This window comes from Doryrhamphus excisus, linkage group LG19, assembly GCF_037039965.1.
Source record: "Doryrhamphus excisus strain RoL-2023G ecotype Guam linkage group LG19, RoL_Dexc_Guam_v1.1, whole genome shotgun sequence".
Taxonomy (NCBI): domain Eukaryota; kingdom Metazoa; phylum Chordata; class Actinopteri; order Syngnathiformes; family Syngnathidae; genus Doryrhamphus; species Doryrhamphus excisus.
Genome location: NC_136375.1, coordinates 1,655,871 through 1,676,360, shown reverse-complemented (window position 1 = coordinate 1,676,360; position 20,490 = coordinate 1,655,871). Strand labels below are relative to the sequence as shown.

Below are 20,490 nucleotides of genomic sequence, written 5' to 3'. Positions count from 1 at the left end.
TTTGATGACTGATGGGCCACATTTCCATCCATCTCTCAATAAATACAATGGGTATAGCAGTATATTCCACTATAATATAAGCAAAATGATATAATATAATCATACATATTAAAAATGTTTTATATATATATATATATATACACATGTGTTATATAGTAATGTAATAAAATATATTAGATATAAAGATATTTATAGCAGATATTTCAGCATATAAACAATTTTTTACTGATTTTGTTGTCTTATTACATTTTATTCATTATTATTTATTTTATGATTATACATGTACACATTTGTCTTTTTTATTTTTTACACATTTATTTAAATAAATTTCCTTTTTTATTATTACACATTTATATGTCATTTTTATGACACATTATTTAAATAATTTTTATCTTGATAATGTTTTTATTTACGTCATTTTAAATTTGTATTTGTTTTATTATTTGTAAATTTTTAGTTGTATTTATTTGTATTATTTTTCACTTTTACTTAAGTCATTTTTTGTTTTATTTTTTATTTAAGCAATTTTTTTTATTTATTTTACACTTAAGTCATTTATATTTAATTATTTTATCATTTTAGATTTTTCACATTTTTTTTTTTTGCACATGGGTTGTTTTTTTTTTTTTTTACACGTCCAAAAAACATTTTCTAGGAATTCATGAATTATGTCCAGGAAACGAGGAGGAACATTTTAAGTGCATGCATATAAACAATGCATAAGTCAAATGAAAGATATAGATATTTTTAGCAGATATTTCACTAGTAAGCATGAAGTCTAAAACTCACTTTTGGGCCCCGAACCAGCACTTGAGAGCTAAAAAAAAACAAAAAACATTCGCTGTCTGTACCGTCAGGTGACCAGCTGGCCGTGTACTCTGAGCTTTGCTACAGCGCGGCTCTCTGCGGCGTATCCTTCCACCCTCACGACAACATGGTGGCCTTCTGCGCCTTCGGAGAAGGCCAGCCCGTGCACGTTTACCTGCACGAGCGCAAAGGTGCGGTACAACACCACACACACGGCGCTGTCGTATCATGGAGATCACTGTTTCGGTAAACCGTATCGCCACAGTTTCCCAGCTGGACGTGCACAGCATGAAGGAGCTCGGGTCTACGTCAGCCGACACCAGAACCACCAGGAACACGCCCGACCTGCTTCACAGCACGTCTGCTTCCTCTGCTGTGGACCAGTTCAGCCAGGCCGCCAGGCTGGCCTTGAAACTGCAGCGAGTCAAAGAGCAAATGGATTCAGTCCTTGTAAACATGCATGCTTTTTTTTTTTCCTAATTTAATATCAGCACGCTATCATATTTAAATGATGATATTTCCCTTTTAAGGAGCCATATCCCAGATCATCAAGTGGATACGAGCCAGGTGCTGTCTTATTTTTATAACTTTCATTCATTTATGACTTATTTATTGTATTGATTTTTTTATTTTAATGATAAACTATTGTCTGTGTCCCTCAGTGACAGGAAGGAGCTTGTTATCGGACATCAGCGTGGTAAGTATGTGACCCTCAAATGTGCTAGATCAGGGGTGGGCAAACTACGGCCCGGGGGCCACATCCGGCCCGCCAAGTGTTTGAATACGGCCCGCCCAATCTTTCCAAAGTATTTCATTTAAACTCAACATACAACCTGGCATCATGGCCTGAGCCAACCTTTTGATGGTTTTATCAATTTGGTTTTTTGACATGGTCTGTTGTTTACAAAGTGCTCCTGAAAAAAGGGACACAAGCACATAATAATAATAATTATTATTATTATTATTAGATTATTATAATTATTATTATAACTATTATGATTATTATAATTATGATATTAATTATATATATTATTGTTATATTTGCATATTTTACATAATAATAATATAATAATTATTATTTTAATTTTATTGTAATTATTATAATATTTTATTATTTTTGAAATATTTTAATATAAATATAAAATAATAAATAATAATAGCAGATTGGATGACAATTTTACAGATACAATAATACCAGGTGGACTGTTACGTGTAAAATATATAGTCCCCCCGCCCCCCGTAAATTTTGTCATATCAATGCGGCCCGCATTAATATAATATAATAATCATAATAGTTCTAATAATTATTATAATAATCTAATAATAATAATTATTATTATTATGTGCTTGTGTCCCTTTTTTCAGGAGCACTTTGTAAACAACAGACCATGTCAAAAAACGAAATTGATAAAACCATCAAAAGGTTGTATGTTGAGTTTAAATGAAATACTTTGGAAAGATTGGGCGGGCCGTATTCAAACACTTGGCGGGCCGGATGTGGCCCCCGGGCCGTAGTTTGCCCACCCCTGAGCTAGCCACATGACTGTACAAGCCGCGGGGTGCAAATTGAGAGGAAAAAGTAAGAAATTGTATTATATTACCGTCTCTGGAAGCAGTTCCTTCTCAGTTGAGCCTGAGTAGTCGGGTATGATGAACTTTAGAAAAAAAGAATTGTGGCGTTTGTACCCGTAAATAAAAGCGGTTTCGTTGCGCGGCTGTGATGTGAAGTGAATTTGCATCCTATAATTTCCAGTGAACGACTGGCTAAAATAATCACGCCGTTCCGACTGACCAAGTACAGGAACTTTGGACCTGGTCTAACAGTCATTACTTTTCACCTCTGTTGCCACCATGAACCCTCAGATAAGATCCAGTGCGTTGCTGCCACCGCTGTCGGGTGGCTTGAGTCCGCTTGGTCAACATCGGAAGGGAACGTCGTCCTTAAGGCTTCCGACTGTGAGGACGCCGTCTTGTCAGATGTTCTGTAACTTTCTCAGAATGCCTTAATGGAACGATTCTGACCCCACAGACCGTTCTTCCGAGCTACAACCCTCGAGTGGACCCTCCTCACCAAGTGGTAAGCATCCACCAGAGACGTCCCTCGGAGCCGGTCCCCTCACGCCACGTGTTCCTCTTCCAGGTGGTCTCGCTGTACGACTACAAAGCCAACCGCTCAGATGAGCTGACGCTGCGGCGCGGCGACGTCATCCGCGTGCTGTACAAGGACAACGACAACTGGTGGTTCGGGAGCCTGGCCGACGGGCAGCGGGGATATTTCCTGGTGGCGTACGTGGAGGATCACGGTAAGGAGGATTGTTGTCGGGAAGCTTTCGTGACAACACGCTCAGCTCTTGTTGCACTTGCAGGAGACTCTGCTGCCGATGCGGGGGACGGGCACACGGTGGCGTCTGAGGGCACAGTGGAGAGGGCCACGCCAACCAGGGTGAGCAGATGCGGTAGCGACTACTTCCTGTGAGAGTTAAAGGGGACCTATTATTATACTTTGTCTACTTCTTTGGCCTATAAATGTAGTTCGAATGTCCTATTCTGGTGTTAAACCATGCCAACGTTCCAGATAATGAGCTCTGCACATTTGGAATTGAACCTTGAAAGAAGTTTGGCATGGCTCTGAACGCTCGGTTTCAGAGTTTATCCCAACACCGGCTTTTTGTGATGTCAGAGTGCCAGGCTTCCTTATACGGATGTACACCGTAGGCCAGATACGAAAGTACATTTGATTACAATTCCTAACGAGGCAAACATCAGGCACAAGTGGTTGGAGTTCCTGATTCCCTACCGGCAAAAGTACTTGGTTTTGTGGAAGAGTCAGAAGGGCAAGCATTGTTAAAGGTTGTTATAAATGTTTAGCGGCGGCACAGTGGTCGAGTGGTTAGCGTGCAGACCTCACAGCTAGGAGACGAGGGTTCAATTCCACCCTCGGCCATCTCTGTGTGGAGTTTGCATGTTCTCCCCGTGCATGCGTGGGTTTTCTCCGGGTACTCCGGTTTCCTCCCACATTCCAAAAACATGCTAGGTTAATTAGCCACTCCAAATTGTCCATAGGTATGAATGTGAGTGTGAATGGTTGTTTGTCTATATGTGCCCTGTGATTGGCTTTCTACCACCATCTTATCCTCATGAGGGTCGCGGGGTGTGCTGGAGCCTATCCCGGCTATCTTTGGGCGAGAGGCGGGGGTACACCCTGGACTGGTGGCCAGCCAATCACAGGGCACATATAGACAAACAACCATTCACACTCACATTCATACCTATGGACAATTTGGAGTCGCTAATTAACCTAGCATGTTTTTGGAATGTGGGAGGAAACCGGAGTACCCGGAGAAAACCCACGCATGCACGGGGAGAACATGCAAACTCCACACAGACATGGCCGAGGGTGGGGAAAGACAAAATAAGAAGCCAAAAAGTTACCACTTCCACACAAAATAGGAGGAGAACTCATTCATTCATTCATTTTCTACCGCTTATCCTCACAAGGGTCGTGCTGGAGCCTATCCCAGCTGTCTTGGTGCGAGAGGCGGGGTACACCCTGGACTGGTGGCCAGCCAATCACAGGGCACATATAGACAAACAACCATTCACACTCACATTCGTACCTATGGACAATTTGGAAGGGGAATGTGGGAGGAAACCGGAGTACCCGGAGAAAACCCACGCATGCACGGGGAGAACATGCGAACTCCACACAGAGATGGCCGAGGGTGGAATTGAACCTGGGTCTCTTTGCTGTGAGGTCTGCGCACTAACCACTTGCCCACCGTGCAAACGTTTTTTTTTTATAAATATTCAATTTAAATAGCGCTTCTTGGAGACTAAACACAGGTCATTAGCATAAGGGCGTGGTCCCAGCAGACCTTACTAAAAACACTTTTTAACTTCCACGAGATATGGTGGTGTCTCTTTGAGACCTTTAAAAAAAAATATATATATATTTAAAATTTTATATTTCAAAGACTGACACCACTTTTTTTCTTTGCTTCCAAGTTTTCCGCTGCAATTACCCCTGCTGGGGACCTTCGCTTTCTATCAGAGCCCACCCTTTCCGACACCGAGCCAGAGGCCACGGAAGTCAAGTAAGTAACTTGGACCTGTGTGTGTGTGTGTGTGTCCACAATTAGTATGGTTGAATTAATCACCTTTGTAAAGGCAGAAGGTACCCATGTTCCGCAATGTGAAGTATTTATCCAACAAATGTTCTTTCCACACAGACTTAAAAAGAAAAGGAAGGTGAAAAAGCTACCGCCGCCGCCGTCGTCTGATGCCACCTTTTCCGACCCGGATGTGGCGGAGACGGACGGCAGACGACTCCAACCAGTTCGCCGCCCTCTCCCCAGAAGACCGAGCAGGCGAGCCGACGCTGCTCTGCAGCTTGATGCATGATCGGGTACTTTAACGTCGGGTTTTTATCTAAAAGTGACAATCCAGGGGATTCCAGGGGGTTTGGTTTTCTAATCAAACATCCAAATGGAGGTTATTTATTTATTCATTAGGAACTCTTTATTTTTCTACAGTGTACATTAACAATTCCCGTCACAGATGTACATTCACAGTTAGCTTTTTTTACATTCTTATTCTTCTGCAAAGTACATTACTGACTGGCACAGACATGCAGCAGACTCTTTGACATGTACATATTTACAAGACTTTCAATTTTTCGTAATAAATGCTGACTAATAGGGATGCAAAGCGATGCTAGCGTGTTTGATCGCTCCCTTTACCAAACCTATCTCCGCTAGCAAGAATTATTTGCCTCGCTTCTTACCTTTTGGACTCCGAATGTGACTTTTTAGCACGGTGACATTTTGTTTTTCAAAACAAACTAGCATTGCAGTTAGTTTGGAGCTCAATTTTGTCCCACAGTGAAGCGGGTATCACGTTCACGGGATAGGTAGGCACTGAACAATTTTGCTAGCATTGCAGTTAGTTTGGAGCTCAATTTTGTCCCACAGGGAAGCGGGTATCACGTTCACGGGATAGGTAGGCACTGAACAATTTTGCTAGCATTGCAGTTAGTTTGGAGCCCAATTTTGTCCCACAGGGAAGCGGGTATCACGTTCCCGGGATAGGTAGGCACTGAACAATTTTGCTAGCATTGCAGTTAGTTTGGAGCTCAATTTTGTCCCACAGGGAAGCGGGTATCATGTTCACGGGATAGGTAGGCACTGAACAATTTTGCTAGCATTGCAGTTAGTTTGGAGCTCAATTTTGTCCCACAGGGAAGCGGGTATCACGTTCCCGGGATAGGTAGGCACTGAACAATTTTGCTAGCATTGCAGTTAGTTTGGAGCCCAATTTTGTCCCACAGGGAAGCGGGTATCACGTTCACGGGATAGGTAGGCACTGAACAATTTTGCTAGCATTGCAGTTAGTTTGGAGCCCAATTTTGTCCCACAGGGAAGCGGGTATCACGTTCCCGGGATAGGTAGGCACTGAACAATTTTGCTAGCATTGCAGTTAGTTTGGAGCCCAATTTTGTCCCACAGGGAAGCGGGTATCACGTTCACGGGATAGGTAGGCACTGAACAATTTTGCTCGCATTGCAGTTAGTTTGGAGCTCAATTTTGTCCCACAGGGAAGCGGGTATCACGTTCCCGGGATAGGTAGGCACTGAACAATTTTGCTAGCATTGCAGTTAGTTTGGAGCTCAATTTTGTCCCACAGGGAAGCGGGTATCACGTTCACGGGATAGGTAGGCACTGAACAATTTTGCTAGCATTGCAGTTAGTTTGGAGCTCAATTTTGTCCCACAGGGAAGCGGGTATCACGTTCACGGGATAGGTAGGCACCGAACAATTTTGCTCTCTTGTTATGTCAGTATTGTCTTGTCCTCCAAACACTCTGTGTGCTAGTCGAATGAACGTAAACACATAGCGTCCAGCCTGATGATAGCGACCCTATCACAGGTATCTCCTCGCTTGCTAGATGTTTTTTAAAGGGTTCAACTCAGCTCATGATAAGTATAAGAATCCAGACTTGATGTCTTTATCATGACAAATGAGCAGGAAATGACGCAACGAGGACGGCCACACAGTTTGAGTGGAGAAGTGTTGACAGGAGTTCATCCATAGTGATCGTGGAGTCATGGAGGATCCCAATCGGCGGCATAAAAACCCTGATCGGAGCCATTCTCGACACTCACCTCGGTCATAAAAGTCGAAAGAGGAATCGTCGTCACTGTACAGCATGAAGAGTTAAAAACGTGAATGGTAGGGCGCTGCTGTCAGCTTTAATGTCACCTCACGCTACACAGTCTCATTCATTCAGGAGAGGAAGAGTTTCACTTGGTCTCCGCTCTTCTGGAATCCTTCAAAATAAAAGAAGAAGGTAAGTAAATGCATATATATATATAGTCAATATTAGGGGTGCACGATCATTACTGGGCTGACAGGAGGGAATTATGACATCATATCGATAAATGCTTACCTTTGTGGCTGTGCTGGATGGGAGGCGTAATACAGCGCCAGCAGGAAAGCCTGAACACAAAATTGCATAGATAAAAACTAAAGAATCCAAACTGCAGCCCTGGGGCCGTTGATGGAATACAGCTGTTTTTATTGTTGTTTTTTTTTTTTTAATGGCCCATGTTACATTCTAAAAATATAATTTTACACAAAAAAGTTTTAAAAACCCAGCAGAAATTTTTTAAATCAGCAGTAATTTTACAAGAATAAAGTCAAAATACTTAGAGAAAAAGGTTGTAATTCAGACCAAATTTTATGAGAATGTCATAAAGAAATGTATATATATATATTTAATAATATATTATTAATATAATATATTATTTATAAAAAAATATTTAAATAAAATTTTAGCGGCAAAGTTAAAAAGAACACTTTTTTGTCATAACTGAAAAACAAAAAAAAAACACCTTTGTCATTTTTGGAAAAATTGGTTGCAGAAACTTATGTTTAGGGAATAAAGTCAAAATTACAAGAAGAAATAGTTTGTTTGTTTTTTTTTTTTAAATGGCACATGTTACATTGTAAAAATATAATTTTACACAAAAAAGTTTAAAAAACCCAGCAGAAATTTTTTAAATCAGCAGTAATTTTACAAGAATAAAGTCAAAATATTTAGAGAAAAAAGTTCAGTCAAAATTTTATGAGAATGTCATAAATTTCTATATATATTTAATAATATATTATTAATATAATAATATATTATTTATAAAAAATTATTTAAATAAAATTTTAGCGGCAAAGTTGAAAAGAACACTTTTTTGTCATAACTGAAAAACAAAAATAACCACCTTCATCATTTTCTGAAAAATTGGTTGCAGAAACTGTTATAATGTTTAGGGAATAAAGTCAAAATTACAAGAAGAAATAGTTTAAAAAAATTAGGAAAAAAAAGGAAAAAAATTGCATTTTATGACAGCAAGAATATTTTTAGTAGCATAGAGCTGAAATATCAAATAGTGTTTTAGGGGTTGGGGGGGGGTGTCGAACTACCATGCCAAAAAAAAAATGGAATTTGGGGAAAATGTGCAAATATAATATTACAAAAAATATTATTTGAAATATTAAAAAAAAAATTCTTAAAGGGTTTTTCACAGACAAAATTAGATACTGTTATTTTTGTCTTATCACGTACATGCAACCCAAGCCCAGACGGCCATAAAAAAAAGGAGTTGTGGGGTGAAAATGGCCCCCAGGCCGCACTTTGGACTATGTGAAAGTGGGCATACGCTAACAGAGTCATAAGTCGTGAGCTCAGACGCACCCACAAAATTCTGGATAAAAAGATAAAAAGACTTACGCCAAAGAGGGCCAGGCTTCCTTGGATGGCGGCACTCCACTCGAAGCTCAGACGCTGTGTGAGGAAGCCGCCCATGGTGGGCCCGTAGAACATCCTGAAAATAAGACACCCACGACTTAAGTCTTTTAGTCTTGGGATTTACCGTGGGTGTTCTTTTCATTCACTGTGGGTGTGTTGTTTGGGTAGATGGGTGTATTTTGCTCATTCATTCATTTTCGCGGTCGCGGGGGTTGCTGGAGTTTATCCCAGCTGTCTTGTGACGACTGGACTGGTGGCCAGCCAATCACAGGGCACATATAGACAAACAACCATTCACACTCACATTCATACCTATGGACAATATGGAGCCGCTAATTAACCTAGCATGTTTTTGGAATGCTGAGAGGCCTGTGCAGCCCTTCTATTAATCATTTCAAAGATAAGCAATTTAAAAAAAATTGCATTGTCGCATTGAAATAAAATTAGATGGGCCAACTGCGTATCCGGGCATGCCCATATAAGGAAGTCCGGGTTGCAGTGGAACTCTAAAATTCTTACATGTTTTTTTTTAATTCCCATCGGGTGAACTTGGGTGTTTTTGTCATACAGACCAGTGCTGTAGCATCGACCAGGGGTCCCCAACCGCCAGGCCGGGGACCGGTCCGTGGCGCATTTGCTACCGGGCCGCACTAACGACTCACTATCTCCCATCACACCTAGATGGGACCATCTTGTCTCAACGAAACAAGCTGAGGCCTCCCACTGAGTCAGCGGGTGAGTTATATTTTCCCTGCATTTTTTTATTATTAATTTATTATTTTTATAATAATTTGCTGTATTTTTCTGCCAATCATTGCCGGTCCATGGGAAAAAAAGACCCAAATCACACCGGTCCGTGGTACAAAAAAGGTTGTATTATTATTTATTATACTATGATAAAAAAAAAATAATTTAAGATAAAAAAAAACTGTAGCACAAATAGAAAAATGAGCAGTAATTTTACAAGAATTAAGTAAAAATATTTAGAGAAATAAATTGTAATCTAACAAGGTTTTTTTTTTTTTACCAGAAATATATTGAAGAAAATATTTTGAAGAAAATTGTATTTTTATTTGGGAAGTTAAGTTGCGGAAAAAGTTAGTTTTATGAGAAGAAAATCTAAATATTAATAAAGTAATAATTATAATAATAGTCATAATTATTATAATAATAATATAACAATAATAATAAAGTCATAATTATGAAAAGAAAACGTTATTTTTAGAAGCATGAAGTTTGAAAATTAAAGGAAAAAGAGGCTATTTCCTAAAGTCGTAAAATAATGACATGCAGCCAAGGAGAGCCACGCGGCTGGAACAAAGGAAGCATCGGCTCACGGAGTACGACGTGGGGGGATTATCACACGCTTCAACAAGGACACAAAAACGCCACGGTCGGTGAGCCAATAATTTCCTATGGCCAACCAAGTAGGTTGTTCAATAAAAATTCAAAGGGAATGTGAACTTAGAGTGCTTAAACAACAGAGAATTTGTTAATACCCGTCTGAGATTATATTTATTTTTTATTTACATTTTTTTTTTAATTAATATTTATTATTATTTTATTATTATTATTTTTAACATGAAAAACCAAAATCATTTTTTTGCCCCGTCTTATTTTATATTTGCTGTATTTTTCTGCTACACATTGCCGGTCCGTGGAAAAAAAAGACCAAAATCACACCGGTCCGTGGTACAAAAAAGGTTGCGGACCCCTTGCATAGACCAAAGACCCAATTGAACGGCCAGCGTAGTTCTAAAACAACCTGATAATGTTTATGCGTGCCTTCTTTAAGAGGCTGTATCCAACGCGTCCATTTACGTAACCAAGACCCGAGCGCACTCACCCTGCAGACCAAACCGCTCCAAACAATCCAGATACCATTCCCAGAGTGCTCAGTCCTTCCTCGAATCCTTTGTCGCTGCGTACGAGGACGAAGGCAAACAATGTAGTCTTATCTTGCGTTGTCATTTCCACACACACGGGGACTCACTATGCGCACGTGATGATCTCCGGGAATATGGGGATGGCGGTCATGGCCAGAGAGAACCCGATTATCCCCAGCATGAGGACCAGCAGCCACAGATGCCTGCAGGGAGAGGGAGGGGGGCGGGGGTGAACACAACCTTGTTACAAAACACTGTGTCATGTGACCTGTGGGGGTTGATAGCGAGCATTAAGTTTTTTTTTTTTCAATCCGATCAAAGTACTGATAAAGTTTTTTTTTTTTTCTCCGACTTTGTGGAACAATCTCGAGAACATTCAAGCGCCGTGGATTTGACCTAATCCCACTTGGCAACCTTCCCGAACATAAACTCCTACGTGTGGAGGGATTTAGCAGGCTGTGCTTGCCTGGGAAATCAGTACAATTCTCAACGTCTCGTAGATCCGCCCCATTTGCCCCGAGAGAATGCGCCCTTCTTAATGTGTCCCCTTTGTGCATTGTCTCGCTACGTCACCAAGGAAGTCCCCATTTCCCCACGAGTCTCCCGGAAAAGAAATGAAACTCCAAACATGATCGTCTAATAGACCCGAGGGTCATTTTTCATTGTGGTACATAATTAAAAAGTATTATAATATTATTATTATTTATTATATGAGAAACAAATGAATCTCTTACTCCATTTACTTGCTTTTATTCAACTCCATTTTTCTGTAAAGCGTCTGAGTATTTTGAAAAGCGCTATACAAATAAAATGTATTATTTATTATACTATGATTAAAAAAAAAATAAAATTTAAGATTAAAAAAAAAACTGTAGCACAAATGGAAAAATCTGCAGTAATTTTACAAGAATTAAGTCAAAATATTCAGAGAAATAAATTGTCATCTAACGAGAATTTTATTTATTTTTTTTTACCAGAAATATATTGAAGAAAATATTTTGAAGAAAATTTTATTTTTATTTGGTTAAGTTTTATGAGGAAAAAAATCTAAATATTATGCTAATAAAGTCATAATTATAAAAAGAAAACATTATTTTTAGAAGCATGAAGTTTGAAGTTTGAGTACGACGTGGGGGGATTATCACACGCTTCAACAAGGACACAAAAACACCACGGTCGGTGAGCCAATCATTTCCTATGGCCAACCAAGTAGGTAGGAATGTGAACTTCGAGTGCTTAAACAAGAGAGAATTTCCTAATACCCGTCTGAGAAAAGTGTCACAAAGACTACGGTGAGGGGATTTACAGCCTTAAACCCGTAATGACTTATTGCGGTCAATTTGGGTAACCCGTCCCCCGCGTTGAAGTCTTGGAGCCACGACCGAATCCTTCTCATTCACATACAAAACCACCAAGACATCGCAATCGGTCTTTGTCTACACTAATCCACCGTGCTGCTGTGTCAGCAGTGTCCACGCCACTCACTTTGGGACGTGAAGGAAAGGGGCGGGCCCCAGCAACAGGAACCCAACAGCCGTGGCCACGCCGCCGACCACCATTAACCACCTCCTGGAGGCCTAGTGAGAAGAACGCGAAGAGTGAAAACGTTGCGAACATCCACGCTCGCTTTGACACTCACAGGATATTTATCCGTGACGACGCCCATCAGCGGTGACCCCACACAGTACGGAAACGACAGACCCAGCATGATGAGGCCCACGTAGCCGGCGGTCAGATGGAACTATCTCACGGGAAAAAGAAGACTTAAGCGCTGATTCACCGTGGGACAAAGCTTCGCCATCACCTGGTTCACGGCGTACAGGGACAACGTGGTATCCAGGAAGCCCAGACCCGAGCTCAGGGTGAAGATGGCGTAGCAGAGCAGCAGGATTTTCACGTTTTTCAGAAGGCGGAAGAAAGAGGCCTTTGAGGAAACGGCGTCTGCGTGCCAAACACGCACTTAGCATCTTTTGGGACATAAACACCAACAACGACATCAACTCTCGTACCGATGGAGGGCAGGATGTAGATGTTGAGCGGCACCATAGCCAACAGGAAGCATCCCAGCAACATGAAGGGAACCTCGTAGCCAAACGACTCGTAGAACCACCCTCCGACTGGTGGGCCCAGGATGAGGCCCAGTCCAGTGAAAACCTCCAGACTTCCCTGGTGAAACAGAAACATTCATTGATATCTATCAGTATGGAAAAGCTTAGAAAGACATTTTGGGACTCCAGCCAACCACAGTGAGAGCCATTATCCGCAAATGGTGAAAACATGGAACAGTGGGGAACCTTCCTAGGAGTTGCCGGACAACGAAAGAAGTCCAGGCCTCACTTGCCTCAGTTAAGGTCAGTGTTCATGACTCCACCATAAGAAAGACACCGGGCAAAAATGTTCCAAGACCAAAACCACTGCTGAACAAAAAACATCTTGATGATCTCCAAGACCTTTGGGGAAATACTCTGTGGTCTGAACGGACAAAAGTTGGACTTTTTGGAAGGTGTTTGCCCCATTACGTTTGGAATTTCAGAAAAAGATCATAGCAACAGTAAAATATGGTGGTGGTAGTGTGACGGTCAGTGGCTGTTTTGCTGCCTCAGGACCTGGAAGTATGAATTCTGCTGAAGGAGAATGTCCGGCCATCTGTTGGTCTGAGTGGCATGGCAGAGTTCCAAGACAAAAACCACTGCTGAACAAAAAGAACATTAAGGCTGGTCTCCATTTTGAAGAACATCTTGATGATCCCAAAGACCTTTGGGAAAATACTCTGTGGTCTGACCGGACAAAAGTTGGACTTTTTGGAAGGTGTGTCCCCCATTACGTTTGGAATTTCAGAAAAAGATCATCGCAACAGTAAAATATGGTGGTGGTAGTGTGACGGTCTGGAGCCGTTTGGCTGCTTCAGGACCTGAAAGCATGGATTCTGCTGAAAGAGAATGGTGACCTCAAGCTGGAATCAACTTGGGTTCTTCAGCAATGACAATGATCCAAAACACACCAGCAAGTACACCAAACCAAATGAAGACCTAGTAGTGGACTAGGGTTCTTCAGCAGGACAATGATCCAAAACACACCTAAAGGTTTTTACGTAAGTACAATCCTACAAATACAACGAAAAATATGGAAATAAATTCTGTGACCCATTTTTATCTGGACCTAATATGATTTGCAAAACCAGGGGTCTCAAAGACGCGGCCCGCGGGCCAAATGTGGCCCGCAGGACACTACTTTGAGGCCCCCAGAAAAAGTGATTACGTTTGATTAATGTTCATGTTAAAGGTTAAATAACTGTTAATAGTTATCCTCCCTATGCGTGTGGAAGTGGTAAGTTTTTGGCTATTTAAGTTGAAAGGAAATAACTTGAAGGCTACCGTTTAGGTCGCTAGCTCTCTAGTTTGCGAGACCCTGCAGCTGCGCAATATGTTGTAAATCAGGGGTCTCAAACACGCGGGCCAAATGTGGCCCGCAGGACACTAGTTTGAGGCCCCCGCCTTGACATGAAAGTTGAATGTTAGTGCGGCCCGCGCAAGTTTGATACGGATGCTGTATGGTATCATGTACCCAGAAAAAATGATTACGTTTGATTAATGTTCATGTTAAAGGTTAAATAACTGTTAATAGTTATCCTCCCTATCCGTGTGGAAGTGGTAAGTTTTTGGCTATTTAAGTTGAAAGGAAATAACTTGAAGGCTACCGTTTAGGTGGCTAGCTCTCTAGTTTGCGAGACCCAGCAGTTGCGCAATATGTCGTAAATCAGGGGTCTCAAACACGCGGCCCGCGGGCCAAATGTGGCCCGCAGGACACTAGTTTGAGGCCCCCGCCTTGATATGAAAGTTTAATGTTAGTTTGATATGGATGCTGTATGGTATCATGTACCCAGAAAAAATTATTACGTTTGATTCATGTTCATGTTAAAGGTTAAATAACTGTTAATAGTTATCCTCCCTATGTGTGTGGAAGTGGTAAGTTTTTGGCTATTTAAGTTTAAAGGAAATAACTTGAAGGCTACAGTTTAGGTGGCTAGCTCTCTAGTTTGCGAGACGCTGCAGTTGCGCAATATGTCGTAAATCAGGGGTCTCAAACACGCGGCCCGCAGGACACTAGTTTGAGGCCCCCGCCTTGATATGAAAGTTTAACGTTTGATATGGATGCTGTATGGTATCATGTACCCAGAAAAAATGATTACGTTTGATTAATGTTCATGTTAAAGGTTAAATAACTGTTAATAGTTATCCTCCCTATCCGTGTGGAAGTGGTAAGTTTTTTTTTTTTTTTTAATGCGTTTTTTTTTTGAAAACCTTTATAAAAAGGTCAAAATTATCGCATATCAGTCAATAATCGACCAGCAAAACGAGTTATCGTGACAGGCCTAGTGCAAAGGTTTTTCCATATGCTTCTATGACCCAACCGAGATAGACTCCAGCACGCCCCGATGAAGATAAGCGGCACAGGAAATGGAAGCATGTTTCCACGATCCACTACTATTTTTCCCAAGGTGCTTTTGGCGGGGAATGCAATGCGAGGCTCGTGACGGCGACGTGTAAACAACATGCCACGCAGACAAGGGACGCGTACACTCACCAGAACAGTGGCCACATTGTTCGGGAAAACTTTAGCTGAGAGCGCAAAGGAAGAGGTCATGGCGCCTGCGAAGCCCACGGCGTCCACCGACCTCACGATAATGCACAGAGCGATGAAAGTGGAGCCGGCGGGAACTCTGTCCAGCAGCCTGCAGGGGTGGGGGTGGGGGGGGGGGGCAAACACAAGCTGAATCCCGCATCTCTTAGATCCGAGACTCCGAGACTGTGTGTCATCCTCACCCGAAGATGATGGTGCAGGCCGACGACAGGAAAAGTCCCATGATGAGCATCATCTTAGCGCCAATTTGAACAATCTGCCGCCGACGAGGACGTAAAGAATCAAAGCGCCGCCACTAGCACGGACCAACATGTGTGCTACTTACGTATCGGCCCAGGATCAGCGAGCCAATCAGGTTGGAGACGGCGTAGCAGCCGAATATGATGCCCACCACTGTCTGCGACGCGCCTTTCTTTTCTGCCTGGGCACACACAGTCACGTGACACGTTCAAAGGCATCACGGCAAGAGTGGAGCCTTTCCAGGTATGATCATGGCATTTCAAAATAAAGGTCACATCCATGTAGTGGGCACAGCTTATATTTGGACTATTTTTTTTGTCAAATTACAGCTTCTTGTAAAAAATTTTATTCCCATAAAATTGACTTTATTCTCCTCACGTTATATTATTTTTTCCAGAAATTATAAATTAATTCAATTAATCCAATCCATTAATTCCATAATAATATGACTTTTGTGTTTAATATTATTAGTTATTATTTTTGTTATTTATTTTTTTATATATTTTATTATATATTACAGCTTCTTGTCAATTTTTTTATTCCCATAAAATTTACTTTATTCTCCTCACATTATATTATTTTTTCCAGAAATTATAACTTAATTCAATTAATCAATCCATTAATTCCATAATAATATGACGTTTTTTGTTTTAGTTATTATTTTTGTTATTTATTTTTTTATATATTTTTTTTTATATATTACAGCTTCTTGTCAATTTTTTTTATTCCCATAAAATTGACTTTATTCTCACATTATATTCTTTTTTTCCAGAAATTATAACTTAATTCAATTAATCCAATCCATTAATTCCATAATCATATGACGTTTTTTGTTTTAGTTATTATTTTTGTTATTTATTTTTTTATATATATATTTTTATATATTACAGCTTCTTGTCAATTTTTTTTATTCCCATAAAATTGACTTTATTCTCACATTATATTCTTTTTTTCCAGAAATTATAACTTAATTCAATTAATCCAATCCATTAATTCCATAATAATATGACTTTTTTGTTTAATATTATTAGTTATTATTTTTGTTATTTATTTTTATATATATATATTTTTTATATATTACAGCTTCTTGTAAAAATTTTTATTCCCATAAAATTGACTTTATTCTCCTCACATTATATTATTTTTTTCAGAAATTATAACTTAATTCAATTAATCCAATCCATTAATTCCATAATAATATGACGTTTTTTGTTTAATATTATTAGTTATTATTTTTATTTTTTATATATATTTTTTAATAATAATTTTTAATATTTCAACTTTATGCTAATAAAGTGATGTAGTTATTTTTATCTCATTATTATGTTATATATTTTATTTTATTATATTATTTATCTCATATTATTACAACGTAATTCTCATGAAATGATTAATTTATTTTTTCTAATATTACTAGCCATTTTGCTTTTTATTGTTGCCGTTTTTTGTGTTAAATTATATATTTTTAAATTTGCCACAATTTGCCATTAATAAAAAAACAAAACAACCACCGTGGGCTACAAGGCCCCCGCCTTGATATGAAAGTTTAATGTTTGATACGGATGCTGTATGGTATCATGTACCCAGAAAAAATGATTACGTTTGATTAATGTTCATGTTAAAGGTTAAATAACTGTTAATAGTTATCCTCCCTATGCGTGTGGAAGTGGTAAGTTTTTGGCTATTCAAGTTGAAAGGAAATAACTCGAAGGCTACCGTTTAGGTCGCTAGCTCTCTAGTTTGCGAGACCCTGCAGTTGCGCAATGTGTTGTAAATCAGGGGTCTCAAACACGCGGCCCGCAGGACACTAGTTTGAGGCCCCCGCCTTGATATGAAAGTTTAATGTTAGTTTGATATGGATGCTGTATGGTATCATGTACCCAGAAAAAATTATTACGTTTGATCCATGTTCATGTTAAAGGTTAAATAACTGTTAATAGTTATCCTCCCTATGCGTGTGGAAGTGGTAAGTTTTTGGCTATTCAAGTTGAAAGGAAATAACTCAAAGGCTACCGTTTAGATGGCTAGCTCTCTAGTTTGCGAGACCCTGCAGTTGCGCAATATGTTGTAAATCAGGGGTCTCAAACATGCGGTCCGCAGGACACTAGTTTGAGGCCCCCGCCTTGATATGAAAGTTTAATGTTAGTTTGATATGGATGCTGTATGGTATCATGTACCCAGAAAAAATGATTACGTTTGATTAATGTTCATGTTAAAGGTTAAATAACTGTTAATAGTTATCCTCCCTATGTGTGTGGAAGTGGTAAGTTTTTGGCTATTCAAGTTGAAAGGAAATAACTCGAAGGCTACCGTTTAGGTCGTTAGCTCTCTAGTTTGCGAGACCCTGCAGTTGCGCAATGTGTTGTAAATCAGGGGTCTCAAACACGCGGCCCGCAGGACACTAGTTTGAGGCCCCCGCCTTGATATGAAAGTTTAATGTTAGTTTGATACGGATGCTGTATGGTATCATGTACCCAGAAAAAATGATTACGTTTGATTAATGTTCATGTTAAAGGTTAAATAACTGTTAATAGTTATCCTCCCTATCCGTGTGGAAGTGGTAAGTTTTTGGCTATTCAAGTTGAAAGGAAATAACTCAAAGGCTACCGTTTAGATGGCTAGCGCTCTAGTTTGCGAGACCCTGCAGTTGCGCAATATGTCGTAAATCAGGGGTCTCAAACATGCGGTCCGCAGGACACTAGTTTGAGGCCCCCGCCTTGATATGAAAGTTTAATGTTAGTTTGATATGGATGCTGTATGGTATCATGTACCCAGAAAAAATGATTACGTTTGATTAATGTTCATGTTAAAGGTTAAATAACTGTTAATAGTTATCCTCCCTATCCGTGTGGAAGTGGTAAATTTTTGGCTATTTAAGTTGAAAGGAAATAACTCGGAGGCTACCGTTTAGGTGGCTAGCTCTCTAGTTTGCGAGTTAGCATGTGTCTCAAGACCCTGCAGTTGCGCAATATGTTGTAAATAAAAAGAGTATAAATGTGACTATAGTCGTGTTTTGTCATGTCTACAGGGCTCTAATAATGCTTTGTTCATTTTAATCTGAAAAAAATGATTTGTCTACCCGCCAACTATATGTGGTAAGTTTTTTTTATTATTATTATATTTATTTATTACTGATTGATTGATTTTGTTTATTCTTGATTTATTTATTTTTCATCTTATTTTGTGTCGAAAATAAGATGGGACACACTCACACAAGCAAGCTAATGTTTGTTTATATTTAAGAATATGTTGCAGCCATGACCAGTTTGACCTTGAAGGCAGAAGTTCTTACCTCAATGGGGAAGAAAGGACCAAGTATGGAGTAGCAGATCATGGAGCTGAAGTTGACGGACGCCATGGATATCAAGGTGAGGGTCTGCTGTCTTGTCATCCTGGTTGGACGATCGTCTGTCGATTCCTCTGATGAGGAGCAATTTCAGTCACAAACACGTTGGAAAACACGCTCGTTAATCACTTCCGGTTTGTCTGAAACTTTGACCAAACCTTGACGCGGAGGATCCTCGTCCGGCTCCATTTTCCTTTTTTGTGTTTGAAGGTTTCCAGCGGTTTTGCGTTGCGATGTTCCCATAGGAAGGCGCACACAAACTTTCGCTTCAACCACACGCTCACGCAGGCGCAGGCTCGCTCGCTGACTGGATTTCCTTAATAAAGTTAGAATAGTGCAAGGGTGACTTCCGTTAAAATGTCACAATAAAAGCCCGGTAGTGACTATTATAGCGTCACCTTCATATTAAAGGAATTCTTAATAAAGTTAGAATAGTGCAAGGGTGACTTCCGTTAAAATGTCACAATAAAAGCCCGACAGTGACTATTATAGCGTCACCTTCATATTAAAGGAATTATTAATAAAGTTAGAATAGTGCAAGGGTGACTTCCGTTAAAATGTCACAATAAAAGCCCTGTAGTGACTATTATAGCGTCACCTTCATATTAAAGGAATTCTTAATAAAGTTAGAATAGTGCAAGGGTGACTTCCGTTAAAATGTCACAATAAAAGCCCGGTAGTGACTATTATAGCGTCGCCTTCATATTAAAGGAATTCTTAATAAAGTTAGAATAGTGCAAGGGTGACTTCCGTTAAAATGTCACAATAAAAGCACGGTAGTGACTATTATAGCGTCACCTTCATATTAAAGGAATTCTTAATAAAGTTAGAATAGTGCAAGGGTGACTTCCGTTAAAATGTCACAATAAAAGCCCGGTAGTGAATATTATAGCGTCACCTTCATATTAAAGGAATTCTTAATAAAGTTAGAATAGTGCAAGGGTGACTTCCGTTAAAATGTCACAATAAAAGCCCGGTAGTGACTATTATAGCGTCACCTTCATATTAATGGAATTCTTAATAAAGTTAGAATAGTTGCAGGGGTGACTTCCGTTAAAATGTCACAATAAAAGCCCGGTAGTGACTATTATAGCGTCACCTTCATATTAAATGAATTCTTATCCGTGTCTAAATCGGTGATTTTTAACCATAGGCCCGCGGCCAAAACTTAGAACTCAAGCGCCACCTATAGGGCCGCAAAAACGTAAGAGTTTCGCACAATTGGGACTGCGTAGTAAGTGATCGACTGAAGACACCAGAGCTCGGCTAGCCGCTATGCTACTGTATGTTAATCCATGAAACGCTCAGTAACAGTACCGCTTCCGATCAGGTGGTGGCGGTAATGTGTCAGTCGGTTGTTTAACAAGCTCACAGATTAGAAGAAGACAAATCAACTACAACTAGCAATGGAGACGTTTTTAAAACGACAAAAGTGGTGCCAGACCCCCCTAAATAATTTTTACGCAAGTACAATCCTCTACTTGTACTGTAATCTTTGTGATGTGTTGTTATTCATTCAACTTTTTCAGGCGTTAGCTTGTTAGCTTGTTAAACTGTGACTGGATTTGATTTATTAGTAAAAACAAATTAATGAGATCAATTAAATTCATAATATTAATATAATAATAATATTTAATAGTAATATTTTATTATTAATATTATTTTTTATTAGAAACTGAATGAATTATTATTAAAATTATTAGTTTAAATAATAAAAACTATAGTAGTTCAAATTATTTTCAAAGTAATTAAATTCATGTAATAATGAAATTT

General features: G+C 39.6%; 2 protein-coding genes across 2 annotated transcripts in view; one reads left to right on the top strand and one right to left on the bottom strand.

Moving 5' to 3' along the window:
- Positions 1-5,520, top strand: part of ahi1 (Abelson helper integration site 1) — a 41,455-nt gene extending 35,935 nt beyond the window's left edge. The window contains exons 31-40 of the mRNA XM_078799225.1: positions 858-998; positions 1,073-1,257; positions 1,338-1,374; positions 1,470-1,504; positions 2,671-2,763; positions 2,837-2,884; positions 2,948-3,110; positions 3,174-3,250; positions 4,813-4,901; positions 5,037-5,520. Of these exons, the coding sequence (XP_078655351.1) occupies positions 858-998; positions 1,073-1,257; positions 1,338-1,374; positions 1,470-1,504; positions 2,671-2,763; positions 2,837-2,884; positions 2,948-3,110; positions 3,174-3,250; positions 4,813-4,901; positions 5,037-5,208 (1,040 nt within the window). The 3' untranslated portion in view covers positions 5,209-5,520. The remainder of the gene's footprint in view (positions 1-857; positions 999-1,072; positions 1,258-1,337; positions 1,375-1,469; positions 1,505-2,670; positions 2,764-2,836; positions 2,885-2,947; positions 3,111-3,173; positions 3,251-4,812; positions 4,902-5,036) is intronic.
- slc18b1 (solute carrier family 18 member B1) lies at positions 5,297-18,995 on the bottom strand. Its single transcript, XM_078799165.1, has 14 exons — positions 18,876-18,995; positions 18,664-18,791; positions 15,457-15,552; positions 15,314-15,387; positions 15,075-15,222; positions 12,500-12,656; positions 12,295-12,431; positions 12,130-12,231; positions 11,976-12,067; positions 10,598-10,693; positions 10,451-10,525; positions 8,587-8,680; positions 7,252-7,301; positions 5,297-7,132 (listed from the first exon to the last, which is right to left on the bottom strand). Exons 1-14 carry the CDS (start codon positions 18,958-18,960, stop codon positions 7,081-7,083), a joined length of 1,386 nt encoding a protein of 461 aa, XP_078655291.1. The 5' UTR covers positions 18,961-18,995; the 3' UTR covers positions 5,297-7,080.
- Between the last annotated feature and the right edge of the window lie 1,495 nt (positions 18,996-20,490).

Bases quoted from the DNA above. Each gene is read 5' to 3' on its own strand.
- slc18b1 (XM_078799165.1), bottom strand. From the start codon at position 18,960: ATGGGAACATCGCAACGCAAAACCGCTGGAAACCTTCAAACACAAAAA. The intron at 12,432-12,499 runs GTACGAGAGTTG...TTTGGCACGCAG, and splicing joins CTACATCCTGCCCTCCATCG to ACGCCGTTTCCTCAAAGGCC. The intron at 12,068-12,129 runs GTGAGTGTCAAA...TCTTCTCACTAG, and splicing joins TCGTCACGGATAAATATCCT to GCCTCCAGGAGGTGGTTAAT.